This window comes from Schistocerca cancellata, chromosome 5 (assembly GCF_023864275.1).
Source record: "Schistocerca cancellata isolate TAMUIC-IGC-003103 chromosome 5, iqSchCanc2.1, whole genome shotgun sequence".
Taxonomy (NCBI): domain Eukaryota; kingdom Metazoa; phylum Arthropoda; class Insecta; order Orthoptera; family Acrididae; genus Schistocerca; species Schistocerca cancellata.
Window position 1 is genome coordinate 128,458,317 of NC_064630.1, and position 13,235 is coordinate 128,471,551.

The 13,235-nt window shown below is 43.9% G+C and overlaps 1 protein-coding gene across 1 annotated transcript in view; it reads right to left on the reverse strand.

Annotated features, from left to right (window-relative positions):
* LOC126188393 (odorant receptor 82a-like) overlaps window positions 1–12,931 on the reverse strand; it is a 139,463-nt gene extending 126,532 nt beyond the window's left edge. The window contains exon 1 of the mRNA XM_049929994.1: window positions 12,910–12,931. Within this exon, the coding sequence (XP_049785951.1) occupies window positions 12,910–12,931 (22 nt within the window). The remainder of the gene's footprint in view (window positions 1–12,909) is intronic.
* Window positions 12,932–13,235: the final 304 nt, after the last annotated feature.

Consider the following 13,235-nt stretch of genomic DNA (forward strand, 5'->3'; position numbering starts at 1 on the left):
ACAACAACAACAACATGCATAAAATCTCTTCCCTAGAAAAGTATGTTAGCCAGCGGCCCTGCCGCAGTGGTAACACCAGTTCCCGTCAGACCACCTAAGTTAAGTGCTGTCGCACTTGGCTAGAACTTGGATCGGTGACGTTCGGATCTACTGAGTGTTGTTGCCAAGCGGAGTGCACTCAACCCTTGTGAGAACAATTAAGGCGCTACCTGACGCAAAAGTAGCGGCTTCGGTCACGGAAACTGATAAAGGTCGTGAGAGTCGTGTGCGGATCACATGCCCCTCCATATCCGCATCCAATGAGGCCTATTGGACGAGGATGACACGGCGGTGAGTCGGTTCAGTTGGGCCTTCCGAGGTCGTTCGGAAGTAAAGAGAGAGAGAGAAAACAAGTGTGTTACATATATTACTGACGTCCATTTTAGAGATAAACTACGGAAAAACTCATCACCAGATGGCGTGGATACAGAAGAAAGTTGCCGCGCGTGATTAGCCGAGCGGTCTGAGGCGCTGCAGTCATGGAGTGGGCGGCGGGTACCGGCGGAGGTTCGAGTCCTCCCTCGGGCATGGGCGTGTGTGTTTGGCCTTAGGATAATTTAGGTTAAGTAGTGTGTAAGCTTAGGGACTGATGACCTTAGCAATTAAGTCCCATAAGATTTCACATACATTTGAACATTTGAACAGAAGAAAGTTATCAAACCGAGACTAAATAACGCTAATATGCTACAAACAGCCGTATCGAAGCCTTCCAAAACAAGATAATCTCAAGAAAGAGGGGAAAAATCGAATATAACAAACGGAGAGGGAGGAACAGTGGAATATACACTGACGGAAAAAAGACCGCATGACCAAGAAGAACTTGAGCGTCATAAACGGAAGTTGGTAGGTGCGTTTCAGCATCTAAAAGATTACGTGTATCGAAATTTCGCTCCAGTCTCGTAATAGTAGCGCTAGTAGCGCCAATATCAGGATGCAAATCAGCTTTGCTTTAAATACATGCCTCTGTGACCAAGGTCACTAACGCACGCTTGTGCGGTGGCGCTCGCCCCAGGGGTAAGCCGGTTAGAATCATTGGGGTGCAAAACATTTTCGCTGCCAGTATTTGGCCGGCAAGGAGAGGAGAGGTGGTGACGTAAGACTTCTGATCACCAGATTTTGCGCCGGTGTCCTGGTTTAAATACCAAACCTCTGCACAGAGTATCAGGAAGAGAGGGTATTTAACAGTGTTAATGATAATTCGTCCGTCGGATAGTGATGTTAGGTTTTGTGGTCCAATTGGTGCTATTCATAAGGAGTAGGCAATGTGCCGGAACCGGGTTTCACCCTCTTCGTTCTCTCATGATCACCATCATAGAACGCAAACATTACAGCGCACTACACACACACGCGCGCTCGCGCGCGCTCACACACACACACACACACACACACACACACACACACACACACACAATGCATGCATGTATTATTACAGATATTGTAATGGAGCATTTTGAAATAATTTTTAAAAAAGTAGGCTGTAACGATCGTGAACGTTAAGTACCTTTGCGATTGGACCTGGTGAGTTGACCTTAGTCAAGAATGTCTTTAGGGCGACAAAAACGTTATTCTCAACCCATCACTGAGTTTGAACGGGGTCATGTAATAGCGCAACGAGAAGCTATATGTTCCTTCTGTGACAATGCAGAAAGACTTTGCAGGAATCTAGCCACTGTATATGATTTCTGGCAGCGGTGGTCACGAGAATGTACGGTCTCAAGAAACCGGGTTCTGGACGCCAAGTGGCCCTACCAAGAGAGAAGATCATCTTGACCGGAGTATGGCTCTGGCGCATCGTACTGCATCTGCAGCAGCAATCTGAGCAGCAGTTTGCACCACAGTGACGCAACTAACTGTTACACACATGTTATTTAAAGGATAGCTCCGAGCCAGACGCCCTGTAGTGTCCATTCCGCTGGCCACAAAACACTCCCATTGACGACTTTAATGGAGTGCATCAAGAGCCAATTGGAGAGCAGGGTGGAGGGCAGATTACCATATATGTCTCCAATCGAGCACATATGGGACATCATTTAACGGCAACTTCAGCGTCATGAGCATGTAACGCCGGAAATGCACATCCTCCTATTTCCATCTATTGTACTATAATTTTTTTTCCTTGTTTGTTACCTCAAGATATGACATTTCTGTCTCTTTATATATTGTAATTGTTTTACTGTTTGTACATATATATTTATGCATTTATGTCGATGTATAATTGGTTTGTTTCGTAAATATTATTTGTATTTTTACGCTGGGTCTTGCCTAGGGAAAACTATGCTATCGAACGAATACGTCGATAGGTCGTGTGGAGAACCAGAGTGTTTAGGATCTTTGGTAGTGTGAACTCTGTCGCGTGGAGCGCGAGCAGAGGGAGTCTGGCTGGGGTGGTGCAGTGGAGCAGGTGTGTTGTGTGAAGCTCCCGCGAGTTGCCGCGCTTTCGGGGTTTGGCAGCATGTAATTGCGCTCGACTTGCGATGATAGTTTCTGACATGGGGTCGCGGACGGGAAGCATTAGCTGGCGCACATCAAGAGCCCGTTTTGTCTGGTGACTGTGTCGAGAAGAAGGCGCGCCAACATCCAGCTTCTGCAACAGCGATGGCCGACAATGAGTGATTGTCGCCACCTCCTCGATCGACAGCTTCAAACCTTCAATCAACCAACAAGGAAGACTGGAAGCACGTAAAGTTGTAGAACTGTATGGCAGACCTCAGCTTTTCAAACTTTTAAAATTGTTGCATCACAAAATTACAGCAACTTAGCATGAACGTTTGTTGCTCATTGTCCCAATTGCATTACCAAGCAGGGTCCCTTCCTTTTCCGGAATGAACCCGAGTGTCGTTGAAATTCGAACGCCAGCATCATTCGATTTCACTGCTTTAATTTCAAAGTTCAGTTAAGGTATTCATAGCTGGCTACAATATTTAGATGACACAAGCACAAATTAAGAGTACGAGTTTTGTTACTGTATTTTAGCTTACCTGTGACTGCAGCTCAGCTTGGTACGTACTAAATTTTACTACTGTTAATTGTTCAGAATCATTTAATTCAAGTTCAAAGTTAAATCCCTTATTTCTAAATTGCGTAGATTCAAGTAGCTTTTGAAATGATTGTTGAGGTAGTCCAAGACAAACCGTATTTTACTGATTTTCGATGTGCTTCAGAAAGAAAGCTCACTATTAACTTCAGTCACTAAATTAACTTTCGATTTTCCTGCTTTATTAATTCTTTTGCTAAATTAAGTCAGAGTGTAGCGAAATTTATTACTTCTGACAAACTTTCAGTTTTCACACTGCATGTGTCAACCTACAGTTGCCACGCTTCTAGTGCTAATTATATGTGTAATAACCTTTCTTTTTCAGTTACTATAGTAATTGTCCTTAGGACTGGCGACCGTAATTTGCCCCAAATCTCAAATATCTAATTACCGCTAGTTAATTGTTAACGTAACGGCCGCACATTTACTTTTTTTATTAACTTTACCCCTTTTCAAAATTAATTTCCACCCGTTTCATTAGCATTTTTCCTTTCATTTAGATGTAACCCTTTCCTCCCTCTTTACCGACAGATTAACTTCGGTGACGATTGCTTTTCCCAAATTTCCATTAGGTACACGCTGTTTAATTTTTCACTGTCATTAAGGTCGATAAGTGAGGGGGAGGTTACACGGAGAGCAGGGTGGAGGGCGGATTACCATATATGTCTCCAATCGAGCACGTATGGGACATCATTTAACGGCAACATCAGCGTCATGAGCAGACAGCATTAACTGTCCTGTCCCAGTATTGAGCAATATAGTGCAACAGATATGGAACTGCATCTCACAAACTGACAACCCGCGTCTGTACTGCACAATACACGTTTATATGCTACCATTCAACGTTCTCGTGGTTACACCGGTTATTAATTGCATTTCACAATTGCAATGGTTTATCTCACTCTTAAATTCACCTGTGATCTTGCAGTGTTAATCGCTAACATAAGATACCTACAAAAATCGATTCCAGAAATTTCGTTACTCTATATCAATTAGTTTTTGGTGTTGCGATTTCTTCCCTCAGTGTAGCACAGAAACAAACCATAACACCACCGCCGGCCGCTGTGTCCGAGCGGTTCTAGGCGCTTCAGTCTGGAAAAGTCCCATAGTGCTTAGAGCCATTTGAACCATTTAGTGTTGGCACTAAACACGTTGACAGATGACGTTCACCGGGCATTCGCCATACACACAACCTGCCATCGGATCGTTAAATTGTGTATCGTGATTTGTCACTTCATACAACGTTTCTCCACTGTTCAATCGTCCAATGTTTACGCTCCTTACACCAAGCGAGGCGTCGTTTGGCATTTACTGGCATGATGTGTGGCTTATGAGCAGCCCTCGACCATGAAATCCAAGTTTTCTCACCTCCCGCTTAACTGTCATAGTACTTGCAGTGAATCCTGATGCAGTTTGGAATTCCTGTGTGATGGTCTGGATAGGTGTCTGCCTATTCTACATCACAACCCTCTTCAGCTGTCGGCGGTCTCTGTTGGTCAACGGACGAGATCGGTCAGTATGCTTTTGTGCTGAACGTGTCCCTTCACGTTTCCACTTCACTATCACATCGGAAACAGTGGACCAACAGATGTTTAGGAGTGCAGAAATCTCGCGTACACAAGTGACACCCAATCACCTGATCGCGTTGAAAGTCCGTGACTTCCGCGGAGCGCCCCATTTTGCTCTCTCACGAGGTCTAATGACTACTGAGGTCGCTCATATGGAGTACCTGGCAGTAGGTGGCAGCACAATGCTCCTAATATGTTTTTGATGGTGTCCGGATACTTTTTATCACATAGTGTCCTTTTAGGGACTATTTCAAACCCTCTATTCTCATTGACAAGACCATTGGTAGAACCGCAAGCCACTCGCCGTCATTGCTGCTGACTTAATTAAATTTTAAGCGTTGGTTGGGATCGGATCCGAGAATAGGGCATTTCGCTTACTAGTTAGAGATTCTACTGTCACAAGTGCGTGTGTTTTTCAGGGAGGAGGCTTGCGCCCCTTCTTGTTTTGCGTGGCACTGTCACAGCACAGGCCTACATTGATGTTTTAAGCAACTTCTTGCTTCCCACTGTTGAAGAGAATTTCGGGGATGTCGATTGCATCTTTGAACACGATCGAGCAGCTGTTCAGAATGCACGGCCTGTGGCAGAGCGGTTACACGACAATAACATTCCTGTAATGGACTGGCCTGCACAGAGTTCTGACCTGAATCCTACAGAATTCCTTTGGGATGTTTAGGAACGCCGACTTCGGGCCAGGTCTCACCGACCGACATCGATACTTCCCCTCAGTGCAGCACTCCGTGAAGGATGAACTGCCATTCCCCAAGAAACCTTCCAGCACCTGATTGAACTTATGCCTGCGATAGCGGAAGCTGTCGTCAAGGTTAAGGGTGGGCCAACACCATATTGAATTCCAGCATTACCGATGGAGGGTGCCACGAACTTATTTTCAGCTGAGTGTCCGGATACTTTTGATCACATAGTGTAGAATAATGAACAATTCTGAACGACATGTGAATGCAGAAGACAATGGAAACCACTGCATTAAAGACACATAATGTGTATCCACTGGATATGAGGCCTTTAACAGTATAAAGGGTTACGATGATTTCTTCATTGGCCCTGGGAAGGCAATGACAAGAGGTGGTTCATTTTAAGAAAAAGGTCTTCGGCTGTCACCTTTGTTTCCCTAACAGTATATTTCTTCTTCTATTTCTTCTTCTTCTTCTTCTTGTTATTATTATTATTTCAAAATGTTTAATCTCGCGTTTTGTGACTGTCACTGTAAATTGTAAATTCAGTGTGCAGGACTCACTTGCTTTGTTTTGAGGGCAGTCAGCCAGACTCTCTGTTGATACCTAATCACCTCTTCGGACCGGCAAGTTACGTATTTAGCTTTCCCTGTGTTTTACTAGTAGTATATGTCGTAAGTTTCGTGGGTGTTTCTCTGTTTTTGAGGTTTGATATCTCGTTTTTAAGTGTAAGTGTGAATTCAGACAATCTCTAGAGCAGTTTTCATTTCTTCTGAACAGGTCAGGAAGGCATCAGCGTCGATTGGTGATACGTCAGGAGGGCAGTCACTTGCATCACTAGGTTTATGTCTGCTTCGATAGTTTACTTCTTCAGTTAATCTTGCTAGTATGGCCAGGATGTGTGAATGCTGTGCGCGGACACAGGAGATGCTGGGCGCAGTTCGTGGCCAGCTGAATGCTCTTTTGGCTACGGTAGGCCGTCTTCAGGCTGCTGCATCGGGATGTAGCGGTGGGTGCCACGCAGGCGCGTCGCATGGGAAACCTCAGGTGTCGTTTTGTCCCGCCGGGGGTGCCTCATCCGAGATGTGGAGGCAGCCTTGCCTGCAGCTATCGAGTGTGCAGGGTGCTTTAGTTTGCAAGTTGTGGGTCACGTCGGCACCAACGACGCCCGTAGCATGGGTTCTGAAGCCATCCTCAGTTCCTTCAGGCGGCTAGTAGAGGAAGTGAAGGCTGCTGACCTCGCGTGGGCGCTGCAAGCAGGCCTCGCGGTTTTGACCATTGTCGCACCGTTGCTCGGCGTCCTTTGGTTTTGAGCCCAGTGGACCGTCTCAGCCACAGGCATCATCGACTCCGTGACCGTCTTGGCTGCAATTTGTCGGGTGGGGAATTTCGGACTCCCACTGATAGGTCAGGGCTGCACTACACTAAGAAGTACTTGTGGAGTGCACAAGGGTGTTTTTTTAGGCTAGGCAGTAGCCTGCGGTTCTGTTTTGAATACTCGCCAGTTGATAGAAGGTAGCGAAAGCACAAAACATTCAGAGTAAAGATACTTCGACAGCCACAATTTTATCAGTAAATTTTCGAAGCGCTCGTAGCAAATATCACGAATTTACTACCCTCGGGATCGAGATCTGGCTGAAATCCGAAGTAGAAAGCTCTGAAATACACTAATAGCCATTAAAATTGCTACACCAAGAAGAAATGCAAATGATAAACGGGTATTCATTGGACAAATATATTATACTAGAACTAACATGTGATTACATTTTCACGAAATTTGGGTGCATAGATCCTGAGAAATCAGTAGCCAGAACAACCACCTCAGGCCGTAATAACGGCCTTGATACGCCTGGGCATTGAGTCAAACAGAGCTTGGATGGCCTGTACAGTTACAGCTGCCCATGCAGTTTCAACACGGTACCACAGTTCATCAAGAGTACTGACTGGCGTATTGTGATGAGCCAGTTGCTCGGCCACCATTGACCAGACGTTTTCAATTGGTGATAGATCTGGAGCACGTGCTGGCCAGGGCAGCAGTCGAACATTTTCTGTATCCAGAAAGGCCTGTACAGGACCTGCAACATGCGGTCGTGAATTATCCTGCTCAAATGTAGGGTTTCGCAGGGATCGAATGAAGGGTAGAGCCACGGGTCGTAACACATCTGAAGTGCCGTCAATGCGAACAAGAGGTGATCGAGACGTATAACCAATGGCACCCTGTACCATCACGCCCGTATGGCGATGACGAATACACGCTTCCAATGTGCGTTCACCGTGATGTCGCCAAACACAAATGCGACCATCATGATGCTGTAAACAGAACCTGGATTCATCCGAAAAAATAACGTTTTGTCATCCGTGTACCCAGGTTGAGAACACCATCGCAGACCCTCCTGTCTGTGATGCAGCGTCAAGGGTAACCGCAGCCATGGTCTCCGAGCTGATAGTCCATGCCGCTGCAAACGTCGTCGAATTATTCGTGTAGATGGTTTTTGTCTTGCAAACGTCCCCATCTGCTGACTAGGGATCTAGACGTGTCTGCACGATCCGGTACAACCATGCGGATAAGATGCCTGTCATGTCGACTGCTAGTGATACGAGGCCGTTGGGATCCTGCACGGCCTTCTGTATTACCATCCTGAACCCACTGATTCCATAGTCTGCTAACAGTCATTGGATCTCGACCAACGCGAGCAGCAATGTCGCGATACGATAAACCGCAATCGCGATAGGCTACAATCCGACCTTTATCAAAGTCGGAAACGTGATGGTACGCATTTCTCCTCCTTACACGAGGCATCACAACAACGTTTCACCAGGCAATGGCGGTCAACTGCTGTTTGTGTATGAGAAATCGGTTGGACGCTTTCCTCATGTAAGCACGTTGTAGGTGTCGCCACCGGCGTCAGCCTTGTGTGACTCCTCTGAAAAGCTAATCATTTGCCTATCACAGCATGGTCTTCCTGTCGGTTAAATTTCGCGTCTGTAGCACGTCATCTTCGTGGTGTAGCAGTTTTAATGGCCAGTGCTGTACATAAATGATCTGGCAGCCACAGTGGGCGGCAATCTGTGGTTGCTTGCTGATGTTCCTTTGAGGTACGAGAAGATGTCGTAATTGAGTGACTGTTCGAGGATACAAGAAGACTTAGACAAGATTTGTGGTTGGTATGATGAATGGCAGCTAGCTCTAAATGTAAGTTAATGCGGATGCACAGGAAACCCAATGTTCGGATACAGCGTTTCTAGTGTCCTGCTTGACACAGTAACGTTGTTTAAGTATGTCGTCTTGATGTTTAAAGTGGAACGAGCATTTGAGGAAAGTGGTACAGAAGGCGATTGGTTTTTCGATTTATTGGTAGAATTTTGGGAAGGTGTGGGTCATCGGTAAAGAAAACCGTGAAAGTTGGACGTTAATAGACCTACTTCTTTGCGAAGTTGAGCAATGACTCCGCTGTGGTGTGCGTACACAAACTCTGAGTGTGAGATATTATTATAGCTTGTAGTACCGAGCGAACGGTTGTTGAGAGGAGTCGAAAGTGGTCGGACGCAGCCTGTGGTGGAGAGAAGCCGCTCGACGTGAGAGGTTCCAGCTTTCCGTGATCGTGCTAGTAGCACCTGAGGAGACTTGCTTATTAACTGAGGATTTTTTGCAATTTGCCTTTTTGTTGAACGTAGTTGTTGCTTGCTTGCGTACTCGAGGGATTTTGTCAGGTTTGTGTCTGCATACACTAAGAATAATATTCGTGTCTTTGTTGTCGCAAGAGATGTATTTACTGAGTGTAGACATTGCGGAGTAATTAAAATCTGTGGAAAGTTTGTCAGTGTTTAAATAAACTATTTTGTGACTATAGTAAATGAAAGTCTTTATTGATTTCGTTCATTTTTTACACCTTTTGAGGCTAGTTGACCAAACCCCTTCTGATCATTCAATTTCCCTACAAACATGGCAGTAGTTGTTGCAAATATTATGCCCATGCGTTGCACTCTGCATGGATCGCAATATTGCTTTTGAAATATTTTTAGCATGTTGCTGTTCACGCACTAGCAGCGGCAAGACGAGGTAAGATGTCTGTTGCGTTCAGGAGCATTACAGAACAGTTGCTAGGATTTGTTAGAGAATATTTTAAAACTAGCAGTCAGTTATGATTTGTATAAAGACTTATTAATTTGTGTTTCTTTTTGTTGTCAGTCAGAATTATGTTATTTTCAGAGATGCAACGTCACATATTTCCGAACGCCTTTCAGCAGAACAGACACTTATTACGAATGTACACCAGTCTTAAAAATAATAGCGATCCAATTTCAACCACATATACGACGCTAAAACGACCTAATTTTGACTACTACTTCAATGTCTGGGAAGGAAGATATCGAAGCAATTCAGAGGGAGCTGCTAGACTTATTACCGGTAGTTTCGAACAATACGGAAGTATTACGTGAGGTGCTTCGAAGATCCCTGGAGGTAAGGCGACGCTCGTTTCGAGGAACACTATTGAGAAATTTAGAGAACCGGCATTTGGAGCTGACTGCATAAAGATTCTACTGCCGCCAGTGTACATTTCCCGTAAGGATCACAAAGGCTAGATACTAGTATTGGGGCTCAAGCGGAGGCATACAGATAGTGGTTTTTCCCAAGCTCTATTTGCAAGTGGAACAGGAAAGTAAATGACTACTACTGATACAGGGTATCCTCCGCGACACACCTTACTGTGCGTTGAAGAGTATATACGTAGGTGTAGATGTAAAGATTGAACAACCAGCGAAATTATAATATTCTACGAATCGGAGAGTGAAATGTTGAAAGTCTGAGACTCTAGAGGAAGCTGAAAAAACCGGAAAAGGGAAATGTAATGTCTGAGCCTAGATGTAGCGAGAGACAGTGAAGTGAAATTGAAAGATGACAAGCACTTCTGGTCAGACAAATATAGGGTAATACCAAAAGCAATAGAAGATGATATAGTGGAAGTAGAATTAGTTATGGATGGGGAGGTAGGAAGTGAGTGAGCTACATTCAGCGGTTCAGTAAAAGAGTTGTTCTGATCTGAGGCGGCAGCAAATCAACACCAGCAACAATATTTCATGTACACAAACCGACGTCACAAGCAGAAGATGAAAACATAGAGAAAGTATATGAGGATATTGAACGGCTAATGTAGTGTGCATAGGGAGATGATTAGCTATTAATCAAAGGGAAACTGGAAATCTGAAAGCTGCAGTAGAGGAAGAAATAAAAGAGTTGCAGTGGAGTATGGACTCCGCAGTAGTACTGAGAGGGGAGAAAGGATAGCAGAGTTCTACAATAAATTTCAGCTAGTAATTGTGAATACACTGTTCAGAAATCACTAGAGGAGAAGGTAATTTGGAAAACGACTGGAGATTCGGAAAACTTAAAGCTGAATAAAAGTTTGCTCCGAGAGAGATTCCGAAATCAGATGTTGGTTTCTAAGGGTACCGAGGAACAGGTGCGGACTTAAATTATAATTTGGTAATGCTGGAGAGTAGACTGCAGTTTAAGACGGTCGACCAGAGGGATGAGTGTGGGTATAAGTGTAATACCGAATGAGATGCCTTTGACATTCTCTAATGCTGTAGATATTGCGATAATGTTTACGACAGATGACAGCTCAGTTGAACAGAGTAGACCTTTTTAAAAGACAATCACAGAAGTTGAACACAAGAATTTACGTACAAGGAAAGTACCTTGAAGGTGGGGTGGATAGAAGAAGGACAACGTTAGCAAAATATTACACTCAAGAGTGCTTTTCCTGCATGTAGTGTTTGTTTTCTTCGTTTATTCCCTTTATATTTAAAGTTTAACTTTAAAAATTTTCAGTGATGTGACAAATTCACGGTCACAAATATTTACTGTGTATTTTTACTACACTCTCGATGTGTACCGTCTCTTTCAGAGCTGTTCTCAAGCGTTGTACCATCTTTGACCTCAATTGTTTGTAAAAGTCTGATGATGGTTTGTTAGCCGAAAAATCGGTTAGCGAATTAAATTGATAATGTAGAACAACTTCCGGATTGTGAAAGTGTGACTCCTCACGCCTTCCCGGTGGATGTGTTGTAAATAGTCTTCACGGGTTTGCCGCCGGATCACGTTGTGCAAATTCCACAACTGTTGTGAAGTTACACTGCTAAGAAGCAACAGAAGAATCAGTTGCTTATAATATTAACGTGGGAAGTGTAGAAACACAAGCTTATGTTAAACAGCAAGTAGGACAGCGTTGCAGTCATAGTCATTGTGTTATTTCCCTGCGGAAGAAGCAGTAAAAGCGAATGAAGGAGTAGTGACGGAAATAAACATACTGTGACAACAGACAAAAGAGCATCATGTCCACAACTTATGTTCAACTACTAGGAGAAAATTAGAAGAATGTAGGACAAATGTTAGATAGATCTAGCAGACTACAGTTTGCAGCCCAGTAAATCAGTTTCTTTATTTGTTTAACGAACAGATACTATGGAACATGCAGCCAAATGTAACACTTCTCACCGTACCTATGTTGAGAAACATCGAATACTTTTCGGAAGAATGTACAAGGTGTAACTATTTGATACCGAAAGTCTTCTAGGGGTAACAGAAAGTGTGTAGAGGAACAACTGAGGATGGAAACTTACGTACAGAAACATAATCCAGGATCGCTACATAGCGTCGAAGTTTGAGGAGTCAACGCCTGCCGCTAGGCTACCCTTCTGGCAGTGTACAAGAGCTTGTGCGCTGACGTCCTACTCTAGTCGGTCTGTTTGCACTGTTGTAATACCATCTAACGCCCTGAAAGCTATAAAGCCCAATGCGAGGAACTGAGATTCAGATTGTTCAGCACCATAATTTACGTTTGCTGCAGATGAAAAGCCTAGCAGCAGGTGCTGGAATCCCACAATTTCTACGCCATGTAGTGTCGTCGGATGACGTATCCAAAGATGATACCCTGTCCACAATTTCTTCTTCAAGACAGCCTCTACAACTCCTCGAAGGCCGTCAGTATCGTTTTCTTACAATTTGTTTATCTGATCAGTACGCAACGATTTCTCTATGCTACTACTGTAGAAACCTAGAGTGAACACAAAGTTTGGTATTTCTTTTTTCTGTGTTGATGGAATTGTATGTTATATGTAATGTTAAATCAGAAACACAAAAATAACGTATATGCTCTCCATAATCGGCTATTACAATCCAAACAAAATATTGGCTTAGGTAGCGCACAGGATTCAATTATGGAAAGCATTGCTACATCACATCTACTTGTTAAATAATACCGCACTTCTCAGAAATTGTCAGCAACGTTCAAAAAACTTGAGCAGAATTACGTTTATCTTATTATAATTAATCAGTCCAAAGGCTTTGAAATATATTTTACGTTGTTATTGAAACCCAAAGCGACAGTTTTCTGGCCCACAAAATTTAGTGGCTTACAACCAACCTCTTTTTGAATTTCTCTTTAGTCTTTAGTTACCGATAGAAAATCAGTTGCTCTATATTAAGAAAAACCTAAAGAAAATATGCAGAATAATTAGATCAAGCAATTACTGGTGTACTAGAATGCAACAGCCGTACTCTGCTGTTACTCACCGACTCTCTGAATCTTCTCCATGATCCAGCACAGCGTTCTAACAGCAGCGTCGTCTTAAGAACGTCTGAGACGAGTCTGGCAAGAATCCAGTCAGCTCTGATATTCTCTCTCTTCTGCGCCCCGCTACCAATGCATGAATTATTGCGCGAGACGAATCTCCACTTCCCACCGTCGAAAAAAGATATGAAACATTGACTCCAATAAGCACGAAATCTGTCACTGGAAATGTGTCCTTGGCGCAAATAAATTGTTTGAACTAGGCCTTCGTCGTTGCTTTAAATTCGCTTTGTCGGAAAATTCGACCAACAGAGATCTCTAAGAGAGA